The sequence below is a fragment of the Neovison vison genome, chromosome 2 (assembly GCF_020171115.1).
Source record: "Neovison vison isolate M4711 chromosome 2, ASM_NN_V1, whole genome shotgun sequence".
Lineage (NCBI taxonomy): Eukaryota > Metazoa > Chordata > Mammalia > Carnivora > Mustelidae > Neogale > Neogale vison.
The window spans coordinates 234,066,052-234,089,494 of NC_058092.1; the positions used below are offsets into that span (position 1 = coordinate 234,066,052).

General features: G+C 44.0%; 1 protein-coding gene across 4 annotated transcripts in view; it reads left to right on the forward strand.

The window, feature by feature from the left end:
* The first annotated feature begins 19,283 nt into the window (after positions 1–19,283).
* The window catches only part of EDRF1 (erythroid differentiation regulatory factor 1), a 42,448-nt gene continuing 38,288 nt past the window's right edge, over positions 19,284–23,443 (forward strand). For all 4 annotated transcript variants that reach the window (XM_044240710.1, XM_044240712.1, XM_044240713.1 and 1 more), the window contains exons 1-4: positions 19,284–19,490; positions 20,499–20,707; positions 22,328–22,394; positions 23,001–23,126. In XM_044240710.1, coding sequence (XP_044096645.1) covers positions 19,383–19,490; positions 20,499–20,707; positions 22,328–22,394; positions 23,001–23,126 — 510 coding nt within the window. In that variant the 5' untranslated portion in view covers positions 19,284–19,382. The remainder of the gene's footprint in view (positions 19,491–20,498; positions 20,708–22,327; positions 22,395–23,000; positions 23,127–23,443) is intronic.

A 23,443-nucleotide genomic window follows, 5' to 3' on the forward strand; every position in this document is an offset into this window, starting at 1 on the left:
TATCTTACGGATTCCTCAACATGCACAGATTTTGCCAAGAAGTGGGGATCTAGGGACGCCTGGGTGGCTCAGTTGGTTAAGCAGCTGCCTTCGGCTCAGGTCATGATCCCAGCGTCCTGGGATCGAGTCCCACATCGGGCTCGTTGCTCAGCACGGAGCCTGCTTCTCCCTCTGCCTCTGCCTGCCTCTCTGTCTGCCTGTGCTCGCTCTCTCTCTCTCTCTCTGACAAATAAATAAATAAAATCTTAAAAAAAAAAAAAGAACAAGAAGTGGGGATCTAGTGAGTCGTAGCTGAGACTGGAAGGAGGAAGGAGCCTAGAAAGCCCAAGATGGGCAAGAACCAAACTGGGGACTCGCTCGAGTCTCTGGAAGGCTGGCCACAGAGCCAGAGTTTTCAGAGGTGAAGAAGGCTGTGGCAGAGGCAAATGCTTTCCACGCCAATCTGGGGTGCCCCCCCCAAACAATGTCCTCATTCCCAAGGATTCTCACAGGCCCTGACCTTGGATTCTGTTTCTTCCTCTGCTCTCTTCTCTGACCCCAGGTCTCCCGCAGCTGTGTTGGCATACGTCCTTTCTTTGGCTTGAGGATGGTGGCCTGTAGGTGGGGCGGGGTCAGGAGGCAACCTGGGCAAGAGAGGACCCCAAGCACCAAATGGGAAGTCTGGAAGCTCAAAGGGAAATATGGATTCTGTACAGCTTTGCTAACAGAAACCCTTGCGTCACTCTGAATTCAGGTCTTCCCCAAAAAATCACCAGCAATGACAGGCTCTTCAATGTGAGTTCTAGCCACAGGCCAAAGATTGGGCTTTACTGAATCAGAGTAAGGGAAAGAATGACAGTCAAACATCTTTTTCTGCACACAGACTGTAATCAGCTCCCCACAAGGTCATCGTGGAACACCAAGGACAATCCAGATCCCTCCTGGCTCTCCTCAGTAATGGACAGAAGCAATGGTGCAAATAATCTGGCCAAATGGTGGGTAATCCAAAAGTCATTTGCATTTGGCCTTGGGAGAAGTCTCCATGCTCATTCTGAGTGTGGATGTATGCAATCCTCCCTGTCAGCTCTGGGGTCAGTGCAGTGGGGTCTGTGCAGTGGGGTCTGGACATACCTATCTTGAGATCAGCCTGTGCGCACAGGAAGTCATCTCCAACAGTGTGGCACAGACTGTGGTCACTGCAGAGCTCAGAGGACACTGGCCCATTTGGAATGGATGTGTGCAGGGGCTCTCCGTGTGCCCCTGGCCCATCATCCCTGCTTCTCAGCTCTGCCAGGCTGCCCCTGCCGATGGTATCCCATAGGCTCCTTTGCTGTTTGGCTTCCTGGCAGGTTGAGCGACAGGAAATGGGAGCAAGGAAAGGAGAGGAAGCCCGGGTGTCCCTTCCTGCATCCTTCCTGCTCTGGCACTCTTTCTCCAGTGATCTCTATGTTCTGCCACCTCCTCCTTGGTTCCAGTGTTCCAGGAACACTGGGCTCCAGGAACACCATTCCCTCCTTATCCTTTCAGAGTTTCACCATCCCATATGGGACCTCACCTGCCCATATCTCCACGAGTGGTGCCTTCATTAAAGTATTTTCATTAAACCATCTGGGACGAGCTGTTTCCCACTGAATCTTGATGGATACGAGATGGTAGCAGAAGTTGGGGCAGGGGCTGGGGGCCTGGGAGAGTTCATCAGAGAGGCAGCTAAATGCTCACTCAGAGCACAGCCCCTCACTCGATCTCACCGAAGCCCAACACCCCACCCCTCCTTTATACTTAGAAGCCACTTGACTCTGCTGGGCCCACCCCTATTTCAGACAGGGGGTATCATGTACAACACATATGGATCTCCATCCAGTGTTGGAGGCCATTTTTCTCTCCCTTGTTGTCATCCGGGATGATGCAGTCCTCCAGGGATGACTGACTTCCTTTGGAAATGGATATATCAAATTATCAAAGGAGCCACTCACACAACATTCTTGACTTTTCCTCCTCCCAAACCCCTTCTCCAATCCTGTCCTCTCAAAACCGGGTTTGGGATTTTATAAGAAGGACCTTTTGTCAATCGCTGGTTCCATGATCTTAACCCAGACTATTCTCTAGAAACATGACCCAAATTCATCCTCCTTAGTCTGTTTAGCTTTCTGACTGTTAGTTTGTCAAAGCCATGGCTGTTGTGAGTTTGCCACAGTAACAGTCTATTTGATCGTTGTTCTGTTGATGGACAATTCAGTTGTTTCTGATAGTTTTTTTTTTAAGATTTTATTTATTTATTTGACAGAGAGTGTGCACTTGCGCATGAGTGCGTGTAAGTACACAAGCAGGGGCAATGGCAGGCAGATAGAGGGGAGAATCAGGCTCTCCCCTGAGCAGACAGCCCAACATGGGTTTCAATCCCAGGACCTCAGGATCATGACCTGAGCCGAAGGCAGATGCTTAACCGATTGAGCCACCCAGGTGCCCCGATGTCTGATAGTTTTTAAATCTAATTAATTTCAGAGTTTCCTGCCCCATGAGTGGTGCCACCATCCATCCAGTTCCACACCACAAAGACTTAGGTGTCACCCACATACCTTTCTCTCTTCCATTCCCCAAATCCAAGCCACCCCCAAGTCCTGGCATATCTCTCAAATCCATCCTCTTCTCTCTAACTCAGTTTCCAACAACCTGGTTTAAGTGACCACTGTTTCTCAAGTGGATGGCTGCCTTGTTCTGGGAATCCCTGCATCTCCCCAGCCCTCTCCACCCAGGCCATTCTGCAACCTCATGGTTTGGAAATGTGACTCAGACCATGTCAGCTGTTAAAGTCCTTTCGGTGGCCACCATCACACAGCATAAAGACAGTGTCCTCTGTGCAGTCCATAAACTACTGACTGCTCTGACCTCTGCGTCTGGGTCTGGCTGTGTCTCATACCATCTTCCACCTCCCTTTCTGCCTCCCTCCACAAACAGCACTCTCTGCTGCCATATGGTTGTACGCTGCTCTACCCCACACCCACCTGACCTCTTTGTCTACTCAACTCCTGTTCACCCTCCGGATCTTAAATATTACTCCTCTAGATCAAGTTTGTTCCCCCAGTTAACTGTAAAAACCTGAACTCTCCTTCAAAGTGCCTGTCAACAGTTTGTAGTATGTAATGTGTTCAGCCCCCACCCCCACCCCAGGCTACTCACTCCATAAACCCAGGAATTATCCCTAGCTCCTCCTATGTGACAGGTGCCCAAGAGTCTTGAATGAATGATTTTTTTTCCTATTAAAAATGCTGCCGAGGAAATTTTTGAATCAACGTGGCAGATTTACCACATGCTTCTATTTCCTCTTCTTCTGGAAACCCTCCAGTGATGGGATTTTTCAAAGGTATAGACCCAAAAGGACAAGAACAAAGAGAACTAAAGAGGAGACAATAACAGAAGAAAGACCTCAGCAGATTTTTGGAATGTAAACAAAATTAAAAAAATAAATAAAAATAAATAAATAAGTGGGGAAATAGTAGCTGCTGCAGCAAAGAGCAGCAACTAGGCCCCAGGTGCCGATAGAAGGTCAGCCAGGGGTCGTGGAGAGCCTGGGCCCCTGAGACCTAGAAAAAATACTATGGACATTGGGGACACAACAAGGCAGATGCTGATAAAGCTGCTTTAAAATCCATAGCCAGAGGGCACAACCCTTGCCCCTTTCCCACCCTAGGTAGCCAAGCAACGACTTTTCTCATCTCTACTCTGACACCAGCACCAGTAGAAAAGCAGGGCCTTCTCCTCTAGAGAAAATGAGTCTGAGGGTCTCCACTGGGGAGGAAATGAGGCGTGGGGAAGGAGAGCACAGGAATAAAAACAAGCAGCTCAGGTGAGCATCTAATATTCTGCAGCTTCCCGGGAAAACCCTCAGGCACAGAGAAGCAACTTTTCACAGTTGCAAGTGGGCCATGGCGTGCTGATTGGTCTCAGGACACAGGCAGGGACAGACTGTGGCCCCTACCATGAATAAATGTGATGTGGGAGCCCTGATTCGGTTCTAGATCAGAGAAAGAAAAAAGGCAACTATAAAGTATAAGTTGGGAATGTTGGGGAAATTCAAATATGGATCCTATAGCGGGCTATAGGATTAAATATCCTGTTTAAATATCCTGCTGTGATAATGGTATTGTACAAAAATATAGGCAAATATCCTCACCCCTACAAGCCATGCCAAGGCACTTAGAATAGCGGGGCCTTTCAGAGAGCCAACAAAGGAATTATATACATACAGATATATACGTGCATGCCATGTACACACAGATAGATGGAGAGATACATATGTTAGGTATACATAGACTAATAGTCGGACAGGAGCGGGCAGGGAGAGGAAATCAGACAGAGCCAAATGTGTGGCAAAATGTTAACCATCATAAGACTAGGTGTGGAGTATTCAAGTATTCACTGTTCCATTCTTCAGTTTTTATAGTAGGTTTGAAAATTTTCAAAATAGAACAACAATGGAAAGAATCCTAGTAGAATAAATCCTTTGACAGCCACACTAAAGTGAAAACCAATAACAAATATACTTTGTTGGATATTTAGTAAAAGTGATTTTCAATCCAGATTCCTAGTCCCAAACAAACGATCTACCAAAATAGGGAGGGCAGGAAAAAATACTCTGGACATAAGAAAGGAGTCAGCATTTTTATGTCCCATGTACATTTCTCAAGAAGCTAGCGAAAGACGTGCTTCAAACAACAAAGACAGGATGCGGGAAAGAGCCCCGGGAAGAAAAGAAGGCTGGGGATGGTGGGAAAGAGAAGCCACAGGACACAGGGGTACAAGAAGGCTGCATCCAATGCAGGCTGCAGCGAAAGGGCACCACACTTCTGGAAAAAGGAAAAACGGAAAAGACCAAACAAAACAAAACTCTCCTGGGCCTGCCCAAACGGGAGTCGTCATTGATGAACATGGATCAGGGCATTAAGGGAAATGCAATGATGACCCATAGTAAACTGGCAAATATGAAATCAATTCCGTGGTTTCAAAAACACTGTTTTTTTTTGTTTTGTTTTGTTTTTGTAATTTGTTCAAAGCTAGGAGGGCACCTGGATGGCTCAGTCAGTTAAACATCCGACTCTTGATCTCAATGCAGGTCTGGATCTGAGGGTCGGGAGTTCAAGCCCCACGCTGGGCTCCACACTGGGCATGCAGCCTGCTTAAAACAAAATTGACGCAAAACAAAACAAAACCAAGACACTACGTGGGAGTGAAGATGGGGACTGTGTGTATGGAAAGGTAGGGAGCTGGTTTTAATTATGTTCTCACCTGTCTGATTTACCATCTGGAAATCAAATGTAAAAAGAATGGGTACGTCAAGAAACAGCTGCCCAAAATAATTAAACGCAGAAGTGCAGATTGGTATTTATACATTAGTATTCATGCCGACGTGGCTCACAGGAGCCCAAAGTGGAAACAATCCAGCTGTCCACAAACAGATGGACCAATGAGCCACGTGTGGCCTTTCCAGGCAGTGGAATATTATTTAGCCTTTAAAATGGAAAGACACTCCGACACCTTCCATGTGGGAAAACCTTGAAGACACGATGCTGAGTGACATAAGTCAGTCACAGAACAATGAATATCGTGATTCCACTGGTAGGAATTACCTAGAGGAGACAAATTCACAGACACAGAGAATAGGCTCAAGGTTTCTAGGGGCTGGGAGCGGAGAGGGAAGTGGAGAGTTACTGTTTAATGGGTACAGAATCATCTTATGGTAAGACGAGGTAAGGTAAGAAACTTCTTTAAGGTAAGAAACTTCTGGAAATGAATGGTGGTGACGGTTGCATCACATCGCAGGTGTTCTTAATGCCACTAAAAAAAGGTTAACAAAAAATAACAGCAGAAGAATAATATTCAAAGTTATGGTGGTAACTAGCAGGAGAAACAGCTGAGTAGGGAGTGCTTGCAGGAGGAGGGGATGCGGTTGGGGGGGGGGCGTGGCAAGAGACAGTTGCTGGTCATTCAAGTCCTTGTTTCACTGATTTAACTTTCAAAAGGATAGCAAGAACATTCACGCAAGTGCTGCTTACTCGGATACTTTGTGCATATGTTCTTTAATCCTCCGGTCACCAAGAGGCAGGTGCCTCCAGTGTCCCTGTTCTCAGCCAGCCCACTGCGCTGTCCCTTGGCCACCTGCATTACAGTGATCACAGTGCAAACTAATTCTCAAAAGATGCTGCAGTGAATTTCCTCGTCTACGTATTTTATGCGCTGCTATGTGAATATCAGATTCCTAGGAGTAAAATAGTCTGAGGTTTTATAAAAGACAAAACAGGGTGTCCAGCTCATTCTGTCGACATGAAAACTAAGAATGTTGCTGATGGAGATGTTCCGTTCCTCTTCAAGCAGAACCGAGCACAGAAGCCAATGACCTTCCTTTGTATTCGTGATTTTTAGCAGCTCGCTCCAGTTTTTGCAGTCCCCCCGCTTCCCTTCTTACCTCTCCTGTGACGATGATCATTGTAACGGTACCTGGGGAATAAAATATAAGAAAAAGGAGCACCGGAAGAGTCAATCGGGCTTCCTTTAGAAATAGAGGAAAATAATTTTGCAGTTGAGGAAACACATTAAAATACTATTTTTCTAGTGAAAATAGTTACATCACAATTTTAAATTACATTTCCATTTGAAGTGGAGTCGATTTGCACCACCTACTGGAATGTATGGCTCTATAGAGTCCAAGGTCTCAAAATTCGGAGTCCGCTTTTAGAGACTTTCGAGTTAGGTTTTTAGTTATATTTGAGAGACCAGACCCTCTGATATGTTGGAAATGCCAAATGCTAATTTCCTTCAGGGACCATTTTCTAAAACAAACTCTCTTTAGAAGCCAAATTTAATCATCTAGCTAAATTAACAAATTGTACAACTGCTTATAAAAATAAAATGATTAAGCCAAATACATCAACCAAAGAGATAAAAATGTAAATTAGAAGCAAAACTGAAATCAATACACATTATCAGTTGCTAACTCACTATTAAAAAAGAAGATTCAAGCAGACAACTGGAAAATGACAGGAAACATAAGCAAACGGGATAATAAACAGAACATAACTCAACATTAATTAAAAAAGAACTCGCCCAATGAAAATTTGATAGTGTTTATACCCAAAGTAATAATCATTTTCATGGCTTAATTACAGCTGAATATCAACATACAAAGTACTCATATTTAAGCTCTTTGACATTGTAAAGGAAATCCCAACAAAAATTTCATTCTTCATGACAAACTACTCCAAGCAATAAATTTCTGAATATCTAGTAGCAACATTCATTATCGCATAATTGACAGAGATTCAGGAAAAAAAATCTACAGTATCCACTATTCTACATGAAATTGCTTTAGAATAGAAGCCTAAATATATTACATTTTAATTTCTTGAAACCTATTATAGCATTTCACTTATTTTATGGGTGTTTTGTCTCAAAATTGATTTTATTTTTAGATGTCAACTAAATTAGATGTCAACTCAATTAACTGAAGCATAAAATATGCCAGCAGGATATATGTAAAATACACCCCACAAAATAGTGCGCAAGTAAGCACCTGATTGAAAATCTGAAGCACAAAAAGGTCCCGTTCGATGGCCACCAACTCATCCATAATCCTCTTTGTTGTTGCAGGTGATTTGTGCATGACAAGCCTGTGCACGTGACAAATGTCATGTGCAAAGTTGCTGGAAGGTGTTTTTCCTCAGTGTAGTTCACCACTGGTGTGATTTCATTCTTGAGGTTCTCATCTGCATTGGAAAGCGTGGTGGTTTAATTTCTGTTGGCTGAGCTCAAAGTCTTTCACCGAGGATACAGAAGAAATTCTTAGCAAGGCCAAGGATGCCTTTCCTGGTCAAGACACAGCTGCCTCTCCAGCCGGACCTGCCACCTGCAGCTCCCCAGGCTTCTGCCCCAACCTCACCACCACCTTCCTGTGCCCCGCCCTGGCCGTGCTCCCCACCGCTACCAGGACTTTGCCTATGTTTTTCCCTCTGCCTGGAATTCTCTTCTCTCCCCACTTTGGCCTAGTTACTTCTTCCCTGCCTTTCCTGGCTGAGTCAATTCAAAGCGGCAAGTTTGAATCTGAGGGGTACTTACCTGCAAGTTTCTGCATTCCCCCACTAGACTGATTTTACTCACCTGTGAGTCCCAAGCACACAGCACACCACCTGCACAGAGGAAATATGGAATGACTCACTCAGATCAGGGCCAGAGAGGCACCTGCTCTGGCCCTCCTCCAGCTACACCCCTCCCCAAAGGGAGATGGGCCCACCTGGAGCTCCAGACAGCCCACTCTAATGGCTCCAAGCCTACTCTGGGGTCCATGGAGGCTGCTTCCCAAGCCTGTCCCCCCAAACACCTGGTGTATCCACCCCTGTGCCCAAGGGGTGGCCAAGGGGCATCTGTTGGAAAGGTGAGAGGATAAAATATATTTTAGGGGCACCTGGGTGTCTGAGTCAACTAAGAGTCCAACTCTTGATTTTGGCTCAGGTCATGATCTCAGGGTTGTGAGATCGAGCCCCACATTGGGCTCCCCTGGGTGTGGAGCCTGCTTCAGATTCTCTCTATCCTTCTTCCGTTGCCCCTCCCCCTGAAAAAAAAGTACAGAAGTATTTTAATAGTTGGCAAGGGGTGGCTGTGATAAAAGTGTACAGTTAAGGAAGGAGGATAGAATGTGTTTTATTTCATAATTTGTTGGTTTAATATATAACCTGAGATATTTCGCTATATGCTATGCAGAACTCCATTTATAGTTTTCCCCAGATCCTGCCAGTCTCCCTCCCCAAAAAACAGGCACAGAAGTGGTTTCATGCATATCTGAAAATAAACTTTAGCTCTCACTTAATATCCTGATGATCCCTTGTATCTCATCTGAAATCTGAGTTCAAAGGAGAATGACTCTTAAAGTCAACAGAGATAGAAATATTGAATGTCAAAGCTCCTTGATAAGCACAGTGAATGCGGCCAGGGGGAGAGGAACAGGGAAAAGAGTTGAAGTCATTCAGTTTGAAACCATGTTTCAAAATCATTATATGACACTGAAATATTTAAAACTATGTTCTTTGGATAAGGGGACAATGCATTTTCTTGCCTTTTTGCATTGCACTACTGTTTGAATTTTCTAATATAACAGTGCTTACATTTGTAATGAAAATATTACTTTTAAAAAATCAAGTTACTATTCTGTTTTATTTACAAAATGTGAACGTTTCACCAAAGCTCACCATCTTTGCTATCCTTCACATGGAAGCAACAGTAAGAATTTTTTGCCCATATATTAATTTCAGAGGCAAAAACTGTATCTTCTCAGAACTCAGTGGAAAAGGACTATGGCTTATCTTACATTGTAGATAACAGGAAGTCACAAATAAGCTCCATTTCTAGGTTTAGAAAATGTGTCACCTGGCTGGTGGACTCGGAGCCTACTTGATTTGGGGCAGTTCCCTGACAGTTTGTTATTCCTGCCAACTTCCATTAAGCCCACCTTGATTTCTTTTGGTTTCCTAATCATGGTCTGGAGTTTCTTTTTCATACCCATTCTTCTAGAAACCCAGTTTTGTTTTTCCTTACTTAGAAATAAGAATGGTCTAGGGACGCCTTGGTGGCTCGGTCAGTTAAGCATCTGCCTTCAGCTCGGGCCATTATCATGATCCCAGAGGCCTGGGATCCAGCCCCAAGTTGGGCTCCCTGCTCAGCCGGGATCCTGCCTCTCTCTCTGCCCCTCCCCTGCTCATTCTCTTTCTCTCTTTCTCTCAAATAAATGAATTCTTTAAAAAAAAAAAAAAAAGAAGAAAGAAAGAAAGAAAGAAGAATGGTCTAGTTATTTACCTAGCAAGAATTAATTGCCCTCCATCCTTTGCCCCATCTCTCCCACCAAGTACCACACACCACATGTACCAGTCAACAGGTGATGCTCTTGTCCCCTCCCCCTTGCCCGGGCTGCTCCCATCTCTACACTTTGGCTAGTGTTTTTCTTTTACCATCCCAAACCCTACCCAACCTTCCAAATCCCAACTACCCCAGGCTCCACGGCCATTCCTGACCACCCTCCACTGTCACCCCCCCCCCAGCCGAGTGTAATTATCACACCTTGGCAATTCTACCACACCTGGAACTTCTCCTTTATCATATCAGGACTCACATTCACCTGTCACTACTGAGCACTTGCTACTGCCCCTGTCCTCTTCCCAGAGCTAGAGCATAAGCCCTTGAGGTCAGGAGCCCTGTTCTGCTACTGTCTTTAACCCAGCATTGTTTCTGGGACTCAATGAATGTCTGAAATGAATGAAGCTACATTATTTGGTCAATCCCAACACTTGTGTCAGAACTGCTCAGGGCTCTCTTGAGAAATGTGTCTTTTCAGTGCCAACTCAGTGGACTGACTTAAGACAGTGATTGACAGAAGAAAATGGCCAGAAAAATGCAACACCAAAGATTAAATTAAAAGGAATGAAGAATGAACTGATTCCAATAATAATTCGAGGAAGGGGAGGATTGCGGGTAGAGGCGGACTAGATATGTGTTGATAATTGTTCAAGGTGCATGATGGTTCATTTTCCCACTCTCTCTACTTAGGTATATATTTGAAAACTGAAAATATTTGAAGAAGAAGGCAAAGGAGAAGAAGCAGCAACAGTTGGTTTGCAGACAGAGGAGGCCCCGGGCCCAGGTATGAGAGAAAGCTTAGGATGCAGGTCGCTCTCCCTCCGGGTACCATCCTTCCCTGTGGCCATACCCTGTCGTCCAGGCTCCTATCCTCCCAAATCTATACATGCCCCCACTCATTTATATGGCTCTCACACTCAGACCCTTGGCCCAAGAAATGCCATCCCAGGCTCTGCCTCTTGGGTATTGCCCCACGTTCTAGGACATTCCTAGACGGGAACGAGAGCCCCTTGGAGCCAGTCTCTACTTCAGCCAATCTGGTTGGCAAACCCTACCCCGTGGGTGTGATAAGTCACACATGGAGATCTTCTGGGACATAAAGTCCTTGATGTTTCTTAAATCACACCAAGAACAGTCCTCTTGAGGAAGAACTTGCCACAGTTTCCAGGAGACACCTCAGTGGAAATTTCTCCACTCTGGAAGGCTTCCCATAGTAGTGGAGGCTGGCGCAGACCACCCTCCGCCCAGAAAGACCAGTTCTATTCTAAAGGAGCCCTCTGAGGATCATCCCCGTGGCTGTGATTTTCCAGTGGGTTACGACAGTCAGATCATAACATTCACTGCAGCCAAGATGCACAGAACGCCATCTTGCTTTCCTACTCGAGTCTTCCCTAAACAAGTCCTGACAGCCGCGCTGATGATGTCCAACCAGTCTTAGGGATAAACAAGCCTGACAGCCTCCAACAGGACAGCTCAAGTTTCTCTTTCCACTCTCATGCTAGCTCTCTACTTCCGGAAGACCATTAAAAGAATGATATTTGTAATGTAGATGAGGCCAGTCTTTTTGCACAATGTTGACAGACAGGAGGAAGATTCCAGAGAGAAATGCCACAGCAGCAAATGAATATAAATGATGCTTTTCTACTTTGTGTTTATAAAATGCCTTTTGTGCCAGAATCTCAAAGCACTCCAGGAAGCAAGGCTTTGACTGGCATATTCAACTCAGGGTAAATGTGAATGGCCAGAGCTCCCCAAGTCATTTGTGATAAGAAAGAACAAAAGTCCAGACACTCTAAAAATTCAATATCCTTGCCTTCTGGGTAGTAAAAAAGTGTGCAGATAGATAATGACATCTGTGGATTCCGGCTCCATTTCCTAGGGAGAAAAAATGTAAATAAATATGTAAAAAATTGTCATATGTGGATAACACCCGTGGTTCACCCAGTGGTTACCATTCAGACCAACGTCCGCGTGCAACAGATTCTGTTACTGGGTGCCTTGTGACTGCATGACACCGAGAAAGTAAAGTATATCTTTTCCATGACCATGAGAAGACAAATACAGAAATGTTTAGTTCAAAGTTCTGTCCAGTCAGTGACTTTGACATCTGATGCTTTGGCACTAAGTGATACCTTCCTTTTGTTCTCTCCACTGGTGTCACTGCTTAATAGCTAAATGATGCATTAGGGTCTGCAAAGGTCAAACCCTTAACTAGAAAGGCAAAGGGGACCCACAGGCAGTGCCTGACTATGGGATTGATTTGAAAGTTCATCTGAGAATTCCTTTCTTTTCACTCTTCCTCGAAAGTGCGAAGGAGTGTGCACAGCATGAAGAACCCCTCAGGCTCCAGCCACCAACGAGTTGTCTTAAGAGCAGACGTTAGTGACTTTGAATCTGTTCTTTGGATTCATTTAGGGTTCCAGTCAGTTTCGGAGAATAAAACTCACAAAGGCTGAGAACACGTCTGCTGTGAAAGTAATACCTAGCAGAGACAACCTGTCCCTACAATCACTTGCATTGTGTTCTGAAAGTCAATGCTAGCAGCTTACGAAGGAATTTCAGTTCTTCCAGTATCTAGAAAAAGAACCCTGAAAGTGCAATCGAAATGGCTTCTGAAGACTTCCAAATAATTTGCTTAAATGTTATTAGTCTACAGAAGAGCAATTAAATAATTATCACCTAAATTAAACAAGTTATCGTGTAGCTTTCACCAAGAGGGTGTTGCTATTACACTGGTAAAGTGTACCTCCAAGTTTTCATTGTCTTACACTTTGAAATTTTTCTACTCTTGTCAGATTAAAGTGTAAAGGAAAATACAGATCAGTTACTTGATAACTGTTCTTGACTTAAAGAGCAGCTGGCATGTGGTTTTTGGTACCATGGTGTGTCTAAAATAGTCTTTCTAAAAACAGCATTCTACTAACTTTCTTATCACACACTGTTATTAGTTTCAAAATGTTCTGAACATGCAGCCCCAAAGTACGTGATGTAATTTGTAAATTACATCATAGCAGTAATACATTAACATCAAAACACAAAAGTAGAAAATAATCAATACTTAACATATTTTATTAACTGCAAATGAGTTCTGTTCTACTAATATTCTTTAAAAGAGAGTAAAGTGGTCAAAGAGGTTTATTTTTGTGGTTCTAGTTTGAAAACTTGGTGACTGAACAACTTGAAGTGTCCTTCTAAGTTCAGTTTATTTTAAAGTAGGGTTTAAATGGTTGTCATTACTTAAAATAGCTCAAAAGATAATAAACTAAGTAAGAAGAATCCCATGGTCTCAGAGCTTTCCAAGGCAAACTGTCATTTCAACTGTATCCGCACATGAGGCAAACATTGTAGCCGAAATTTGGTTACATTTCCATCTTCTATGAGTCCATCCATCTTTCCTACACACCAGTTATATGGTTTCAAGGAATAATTCAGAGATTATAAATTGTCTTACATGCAATGTGTTTACTTGTTCATTCCTGAGGAAGAAAGGTCAACAGACTGTTGTCAAGGAACAAAATTAAAAACGGGCTGAATGAGAGAGAGAGAAAGAGAGAGTTTGAGAGAGGGAGAGGAAAGCTCTTGCTGGCAACTGGGGAGAGTGAAGCTTACAGCACATTTTTGGGGTAAACAAATCAGTTGGTGGATGACAAAGAGATCAGTTTGGGCATTCTGAGTAGCCAAGAAGTGGTATTGAGGACAACAAGATGTGGATAGGTTTTCCCAAAGCCTTGAGAGTGTGACTGAGAACCACGGGGGGGGGGGCTCGCTGTCTCTGTATGAATTCAGCTCTGCTGTCCCCCTTTGGTTAGACGCTGCCCAAGGTAAACCAGACCTGCACCCCTGTTCTCCTCAGTATACTTAAAACAAACTCCATTCGGAAGATTTGTAAAAGAGGTGAGACATTTCAGCTCTTAAGTTGACTGTAGACATTAATTTTTAATAAGCAGCATAGGTCATTTTCAGCAACAAAAGCGCACAATGTTGGAAGATTTGCAAACATCTATTTTCAAAAGTGGTCTCTCCATAAGATAAAGTTAAAAAAAAAAAAGTCTTTCTCATTTGCTGTTAAACCATCACCTTTCTTTCAAAAGGACAGATTAAGCTTGTCTATTTTTGTGAAATTTCCAACTAAAGCATCTTAATGATCGCTACTTGTCGCCACAGAAAAGGATGAGGAAATGTGGGACACTTTTTATAAAATATAGTAACTTATTTTCTAAGCTTGACAATTCTTTTAAGTGCTTTGCCACGCGATGATCTATAAACTGTGTGTGGTATATAAGATTTTCAAGGTCGCCTCTCATCACGGAATTCTGAAAAGATTGTCCTAAAGGCCTTGTTTTGTCACCAGATTTAATCATGTGGACAGTATCTAATAACCCATCTGAGCCACCATAAACTGGTATACTACAGAGTGGTCCCCAGATACCCAGTGCCCCTTGCTGGGCCGTATGTCTTCCCTACCACATGGGTGCTACACTTGGCCATGTATCTCATTTTGGCAAAAAACAAAACAAAACAAAAAAAAAACGGTGAGTGGCAACGATGTTTGTCACTCCTGTTGTTTGTTTGTTTGGTTTGGTTTGGTGTGTGTGTGTGTGGGGGGGGGTGTGTATGTGTGTCCCTGACCAGAAGCTTTGGGAACTGGTTTACAGGTTGTACCTCTCTTGGTTGTACCACTCCGACAAGCAGTGCTCAGGGGGGTCTCATCAGTCTGGCTCACAGAGTAAAGGTCACGTGGACTAGTGCAAAGATGTCCCAAATTCTGCCGGGGACACACTTCTACTAAATATTTGGGATGTTCTTAGCCTTAAGAATTTGTTCACAGTTTACTTGAAATTCAAATGTAACTTACCATCCTGAATTTCACCTGGGGACCCTAATTGTAAGTCACTGCATTTGGGAATTACTTGTTTTGGCTGCAAAACCCAATCTTCCGTGACTGATAAACCATCTGACCATGGCCCAAGGAAGGGTGCCTGCATCAGTCTGCATATCAAGTACTAAGAGGCTTAATCTTTCCTTAGCTTTCAGATTAAAAAGCAGCAGTTCTGGTGCTTCCCGAAAGCCAGCAGAATGTCTGTAGAGATCACTGTTCTAAACTGTGGTCACCAGCAGCAGTGGTCAGATGCTGGAATCTTGCTAAAAATGCAGATTCTCGGCACTACCTTAGAATACCAATTTTGAATCTGGAGATGGATGGAGGATCTGTTGGTTTAACAAGTTCCTTGGGTGATTTTGAGACACACTAAAGGTCCAGTGGCCTGTGTCTGCATTTCAACTTTCTGTAAGACTATGTGGGAGTCAGGGACTCAACCCCTTTTGCTGTTAAACTAGTTTTGTGTGATGTTCAACAAGTCAATTCTGTCCTCCTTTCTGGAGTGCACTGCACATCTACAGAGGGATGGGTTTGGCTCAGATCATTTCAGTCTCTCTTCTAAAAGTCCAGAATAAGGAGTCAGAAACCCAGGCCCTTCCAAGGTTCTGTAGGCAAAGTAAACAAGTGAAGGTGGGTAGCTGTAAACACTAGGTCATGCAGGGCACCTTGCAAGGCACGAGTCCCATTCTAAGTGGTCCCTGCATGTTTTCTGTTTTGTGGGCAGAACTCCCAAGTCCTAGGCATATCTCCCTTGCGTAGAACCATAACATTTTTTTAAAAGATATTATTTACGTATTTATTTATTTATTTGAGAGAGAGATTGAGAGAATGATGGGGGAGGGGCAGTAGGAGAAGCAGACTCCCTGCAGAGCGGGGAGCCCCATACAGGAGTCAATTCCAGGACCTTGGGATCACGATCTGAGCCAAAAGCACCTGCTTCACTGACTGACCCACCCAGGCAGTAAATATTTTTGACTGTAAACATTTTTGACAAGATTTCTAATGTTGCTCTAGAAAACACTGTGTGCTGTGAGTAAGGGAGCAAATTTATGTCTGGCATTTCTCTGAAATCATAACGTGTGCTGGGAGGATGGGATTTGGAAGTGCAGTCTAACCTGCGGATTGTTTCAGAATGGAACTGCTGTGAAGACTAACTTTAATAATTAATGACTGACACCACAATAATTTGGAGAAACTTCATTAAACCTTTTCAGCTTTGATTTTGCAGATTAAAAAAAATTGGAGCCAACAACACTGTTTTTATGTCTCAAACACTTTGATAAGCATTTTAAAAGCCTGTCATACTAGTTATTTTACCTACATTGCCTAAGGGCTAAAACAGTTCAATGGGCTGGTGCTATGCCTAGTGTTGGTAAAACAGATATCAGATGGGACATTAGCCCTCGAGGAGCTCACAGGTGGCACGAGAGGCAAATACATACAGCTAGTTTTTCTATAAAGCGGCAAGTGCAGGGTAAAGCGACATACAAACTTTGGGAACAAAGTAAGGGACCCTAAGGGTTAAGGAGGGGGAGGTGTCAGGAGAGACTTATTAGGGACGATATCTGAGATGAGTCTTGAGGAATAAACCAGGTGAGGAAGGGAAAGATGTCCTAAGCCTGGGGAAACACCAGAAATACAGACTGCTGGAACAACCCGCTGAAGCAGAAAACTGTAAGCCGTTGATTCATTCAACAAACATTTCCTAAGTGGTGAAAACATCAGGTGCTGGGGAGCCCGGTAAACACCCAAGAGTGCTGATTGGCTATAGGAACGGACACCTACCAACAAAGCAGAGCAGGCCCTAGGTGATGAGCACATCCTGAGCTGGACAGAAGTTGCGGGACAGGGAAGGAGGAAGAAGGCAGACATAAATACCATACAAAAAGAAACATAAGCTTCTTAAAATGTGAAATTCTGAAAGTAAGGATCCATGTTACCCACAACATTAAATTTCAATCACTTACATCAGAAACAATGATAACTCACGATCTCTCTTTCTCTCTCTCTCTCTCTCACACACACACAACACACACAGAGCACTTAAAAGTGTTTGTACGGAAGAAAAGAGAGCAATTAACAAGCACTTAGCTAGAAGAATGGATCAACTCTCTATAACTCAGATGTACCCAGTTTTTCTTGCCTTCAGGAATCCCCCTCCATTACTGTCTACACTTTGCTGGTTCTAGTTCTGGGAGCGGCCTCAGGAAAACCAGTCTTCCCTCAGGTCCTGGCACTCATTGGTAACCCCCCTACCCTGAAGACCCTCTCTGCCCCAGGACCCTTTTTGTAGCTGACCTGCTTTTTCAGAGCTAAATTTCTGGCTCTGTTTCATTCCTCTCTGCCTTTTCGTTCGTTCTTTCTTTTTCTTCTTTTTAAAATATTATTTGAGAGAGAGAGAAAATGTGAGTGTTGGGGGAAAGGAGCAGAGGGGAGAGGGACTCTCAAGCAGACTCCATGCTGAATGAGGAATTCTACACGGGGCTTGAGATCACAATCCTGAGATCATGACCTGAGCCACTGAAATCAAGAGTCAGATGCTTCACCAACTGAGCCACCTAGGCACCCCCTCTCTGCCTTTTCACAGACCATTTCCGGCACATTTTCCCCCTAAGCAACATCACCAAGGGTTCAGGAACCTGCTTCTCGGGAAGCCTGAAACATATTTGAGTCCTGAAAATGTGAATTACTGATACCTCAGAAAATCCCTTCTTACAAAAAATTATAAGTTTAATAAAAATTATGTTTTATGATAAAACAATGCATAATCAGAAAGAAAAATGGAAAAATAAACTATAAAGAATTAATTTTAAGTCACTTCATCTTACCACTCAGAGGCTTTTTATGGACACAGGCAAAAGATACGCTTTAAAAATTAGGATCATAATACATATTTGCTTTTTAAATTTTTATCATTTAACACCATATGTACAATTGAAATGTTCTTGAACATTTCTGAAAAAGAAGTTAATAGTTGCACAAGTTAATGGTATTTTATACCAGGGGCGCCTGGGTAGCTCAGCGGGTTAAAGCCTCTGCCTTCCGCTTAGGTCATGATCCCAGGGTCCTGGGATCTAGCTCCATGTTGGGCTCTCTGCTCAGCAGGGAGCCTGTTTCCTCCCCGTCTCTGCCTACTTGTGATCTCTCTCTGTCAAATAAATAACATCTTTAAAGAAAAAAAAAAGGTATTCTGTACCAAAAAAGACTTAATCATCTTCCTAATGCTAGATAATTTGTGTTCCATTTTTTTAATACAATTACATGTATTGCCCTGCAAAAAAAGGCTTTACAAAATATTAAAAAAAATCAAAATCAATACTTGTTGAAGTGTCTACAAAATGTACTATTATGTATAATTCACTGTTAAATATAACTTATAAGAATGTTTCCGTACATTTGAAAACAAATTGCAAATTGAGCTTCCTCAGTCACAAGGACGTGTGACTATGCACACAGTTATCAGAGCCCAATATAAGTTACAAGTTGAGATAGCCAAATACTGCAAGGCAAAATTAATTTTTCAAAAAGTTTCCAATGTTTTGCCACAAAACTAAGCAACTTTTTATGAAGCATGTGGCTGCATTTATGCTTGATATGGCAGTAGATGCGGATTCTGAGCAGAAGAGATCCTAGCGTCTCCCAAGCTTGCACAGGGCGCTGGCTGTTCCTCTACGTCCTTACTACTGTAGGCACTGGCATCATCTCCTGGAAGTCTGTTGGAAATGCAGAATCTCAGGTCCATCCCAGACCTACTGAGTCAGAATCTGCAAGTCCACTAGATCTCAGGTGTCTCCTGCGCGCGTCAACGCCGGACAAGCCCCAGGACCACCCTGAGAGCCCTTTGCTAGCTCCCTGGGGCCGGACAAGTTGGCAGGCTTTCCGCCCGTGCTTCCCGAGTCGCTAGGCAAGCGCGGCACCTGGAAAAACCCCGTGGAGGTGCGACCGCCTTCGAAACGCGTCGGTTCCGTAAAGGCGGAAGGCCGCCAGTCCGACCCTCGGGGCCACGGGCCCAAACCCGCATTGTGACGCGCGAGCAGGACGCCAAGCCGGGGCGCGCCGGAGCCTGCACTGCCCCTCACCTGCGCCCCTGATCTCTCCCTTCCTGGGGCTGTGAGCCCGTCTGTAAGCCGGTGGGGGCACTGAAGGCTGCGGAGGCAGGAGCGCTCACACCTCGCTACTTTATTTAACTGGAACGGCTGGTTACAGGACTGCGCGCGGTGCTTCCCCCGCCCCGCGCTGCGACAACCTCGCGGAAACAGACGCCCCCGAGCCCGGGTCGCCAGAACTGTTTGCCAACAAAGGCTGGAGGCGTGCAAGGGGTGGAGCCTGGGAATCAGCTACCGCGAGACGTGGTCCCCTGAGGAGCCTCCGTCAGGCGCAGGCGCAGGCGCACTACACCTCCTGCCACCGCCGCGAAGGTGGCTTCCACCGGGGAAGTCGGGGCCGGGCCTCTGGCACAAAGATCGCGAGATTTGAGCGCGTCACCGCCACTCCTTCCGGTCATAGACCGGAAGCTCAGTGAGCGGGGGCGTCTCTGGCGCTTGCTTCGCCGTGCTGCGGCGCCGCTGGGCCCGGTTTCTGTCGCGCCTCCTCGGATCCCGTTCCGCCTCGTCTGCCCTGGGCCGAGGTGATGGGGGACTCCAAGGAGGGTGGAGCGGAGTCTCCGCCGGCCGGGGCCGCTGCTCGGGAAGGGCTCAGCCTCCTGTCCCAGGGAGAATCCGAGGAACCTTCTGCACAGGTGTGTCGGTCCCGGGGCTGGACCTGCAGGGCTCCGGGGGCTGCGGGCCCGCTCGGCGAGGGGGGCATGTTACGGTTCCCGGTGGCTGCTGGTGCCTTGTGCGCGTCTCCCGGACAGTCCGCCAGCCGGAGTGGAAGCCGCCGTGTCTGTGACCTGGCGCTCGGGTATTTGCATCCAAGTCACTCGTATCAAAAGCAGTTCTGGCTTCCCATTCGGTTATAACCGGCGAGCGGCCGTCAAGGAGTGGGAATGCGTGGCTCCACGGTGTGGCACAGTCGTGCAGAGCTGCGGGGAAAAGAGCGGGTGCCGGGGGGCGCCCCGCGAAACGGGGTCGAGGTAACCCTTGAAGGATTCATAGTATTTGCCCGGCCGAGAAGGGACTGAGGGGAAGGCTGAGATCGTGAACTCGCACGCTGAGCTGAGCTTGCTCGGGGGTGTGCAGGTGAGGAGTGTGAGGCGCCTCCAGCGCCTTCCTGTGAAGGCAGAGGCTCCGAGTGTGTAATGACCTAGCGAACCAACTCCTCAACGTTTGCTTGAAAACCGGAAAGCCCGAGGGGCGCCTGGCTGGCTGAGTTAGTGGAACGAGGGATTCTTGGTCGTGAGTTCAAGCTGCACGTTGGGCGTAGAGGTTGCTTAAAAACAAAAACGCCGCAGATATCCTACCACAAAAGACATTCTAAATGATATGTTACTGAAATTAAAATAGTTCATCTTTAATAACAAACAGAGGCTTTTACCAAATTTTGCATTTGGGGATTCTATTGACTGTCCTTGGCTTTTGCTTGTCCACTGTCTTAGCTGATCACCATAAACATTGTGCTTCCTGACTCGTGTTTTTCTTTGAAATTGTGTGAAAAAGAGCTAAGTAAATGTGACAGTATATGTTTGCGTTTATTGCTATTGGAAGGGTGTGGCATATATTCTTGGTGAGTTTTTTTTTCTTTTTATAAAGGTGGTATTTTAAATTTCTAGCAGTGTTATTAAAGTTTCGTTCAATGTGTTAATTAGGGGTCAGCTTTATTTCTTGGAGGCAATGAAGTGAAGAGCCGAGCTGTGGTGAAATACTCTTCTGCCCCTCCTCGAACAGCATTTGCACGCCTTGAAGAGAAAACAGACTTGAAACTCCCACCTGCCAACTGGTTAAGAGAGAGTGCCAAACTAGGGCCGGCAGGAACTACCATTCTTGGCAATAGTAAGAAGAGCAAGCCATTTTCAAGGTAAACACCCATCAGTGACATTTTTTCCTGACTCGCAACAGCCTCCCGGCCAGCCCCCAGACTCTGATGTTTGCTTTTTCGGTTTAAGTTGTAATGCTCACCGTCTTGGTGAGATTTCTCTTGAGAAAAAGGTTGACTTTCAAAGTCCCTTCCCCCCACAGTGGGATTGTGTTCTCATGTGAAGACGTAGGTGCGTGTGCTTCTTTTAGGTCTGCAGCCTGTTTATTAACAAAGCTGAGTTTTGACCATTTAAATTCAATCAGCTGTTTTATTTTTAGCCAATCAGGGTACCTTTTGAGTATACAAATACAAAGAATCCGGGTGGCACAGGAGGAGGAGAACCTTAACACTGTGGAATCTGCCCTGTAGAGTTTTTCATTAAATGGTGGTGGACGATTTCATCTGAAAAAGCCTGATGCAGAAACCGAACATTTTTCAGTGACTTACACCACCCTTGACTCTGACACTTGCTGGAAGTTCTGCTGGTGGTATTTAAGTGTGAGAGAGTGGCCTGGGTTCTTACAGAGAAACATATACTAACATTCATAATCTTGTAGACAATTTAATGTGTAGGATACTCTTTTTTTCCCTCTGTATGACCGAACCTAAAATATGTCCACATAACCTAGCAAGAGCCATAAATACGTTAAAAGCTAATGAGTTAGTAGCTTAGAAATTCTCCTAATGCTTCCAAAGGGAAAAATTATATTTGCATAATGTTGTTTGTAGCATTAGTTATACTAGCAAAAAGTTGGAGATAGTCCAGATATTTTCTTTTAGAAGAATGGCTTAATCAGTTATCAGTCAACTAAATTAAGTATTATAAAGTCATTTAAATTTTAGTTACATTGACCGTGTGCAAACATGTGCCAAGTACTTTATATGTTTATCTCATTGACTTCTCACAACAACCCTTTGAGTTAGGTTCTGTTAACTAATTTTCCACGTGGGAGAACTGAGACTTAGAAAGGCTAAGTAACTTGCTTAGCCTGCATGGTCAGTCATCAGAGCATGCTTTGAAGTGAGGCAGTCCTAGGTAAGTGTTCTGATCCTCTGCCATTTACTGACTGGAAAATGGTGACATCAGCCGCTTTTCAGGCTTAGAGATTGTAGACATGCCTCACGTGGCACCTGACACAACATTTTTTTTCTTTTTTCCTTTGGACTGAATTGAGGTCATATTCTTTTTTTTCCCTAAAAGTGTAGTATATGAACTAGCAACACAGTCCTAGAGACTAAAATCCTTATAAATGTTTCTGCTTATATTTTTCTTATCTCTTCACCTAAAAAGTACAATATCTTAAACTGGTTTCTCTTGGAGGTTTTTTTTTGGGGATTTGTAATTACAAAAAAAAGTAATTGTTAATTTTTAAATTCTAGATGCTTCCTATTAATTGCGTCTAATGATTATTACTGTGTTTTATCAAATTAAAGATGTGATTGATTTAAATCTTTGTACTATGAAGAAGGAAAAAATTCAACTCTATTGATAGGCACATTGATTGCAGAGATGTAAGAATGTGGAAAATGGGTATCCTGGAGGTGATGGAATAGTGTATTCATAAACTCTACTTGTTTCATTATGAGCATGACCTTTGTGACCTTTGTTCCCTTCATTAGCTTTGGTATGGCATACGACTTTATTGATTCTGTGGGAAACGATGTGGACGTTGTCTCTGACTCTGAAGTAAGTGTGCTTATTGGAGAATGTAATTGGGGTGTTTATGTTAGGGATTTATAACATTCTCTGTTCTGTAGTCTTGAAAAATTGCTGATGAAATAAGATACAACTGTCTGATTATCGAATACCTTTTGTACTATAAAGTAACACTCTTCCACATCTCCTTTCAAAAAGGAAGGAGTGACACCCAAAACACAGGCAGTGATAGTAATTAATATTGGTGGTTGTTTTTTAATAATAGCAATTACAAGTCATTGAAAGGTTTGGGATGATTTATATATTGTTACCAGTTGAGAATTAGAAATGATACTTAAGGCAAAATCTATTGCTCCTTAGTTGGTCAGTTTTAGATATCTGATATGCTAAAAGCCTGGGTCAGTGCAAAAGTTTATTTACATTAAAATAGGATGACTGCTAAAGTGTAGGTGATTCTGGTTTTTAAAGTTTTGTTTTCCATGTGTTTGTGTTTAGCTCTTTGTGTACTGTAGTTTATATAACCTTAGGAAAATAAAGTTTCTTACGCTTTAAAATTGAATGAAGTTAAAATTTGAAAGAGTTCAGGTCACACTAAAAAGGTCTTTTTAAACTGGTTTTCCTCTTAATTTTTTAAAGAACATAAAAAAGCTCCTGAAGATTCCCTACAGCAAGTCCCATGTAAGCATGGCCGTCCACCGCATAGGAAGGACTCTCTTACTCGATGAGTTAGACATTCAGGAACTCTTCATGAGATCATCTCAGGTAATAACTTTTGGTGGAAAAACAACCATTTAAGCACTATTTTAACAACTTAAGGGGACTAGAAATATCATTTCAAAGAAAGACTGAAGCGGAAACGTGGTTCAGCAGTTCAGCAACTGAGAAATTAGATGGTTTGGGAATATAAAGAAGTTTTAATTAAAAAAAAAAAAATAGAAAACAGAGTGAGTAGGGAAGAAACTTATTTATAACCAACAGCCAGGATTCTTGCAAAGAAAAGGATGAAACCAATGGAGAAAGTTGTGAAAAATCAGAAATTTTAGGGGATTGCTGACTTTTTTGAAAAATTCTTCGGCGTC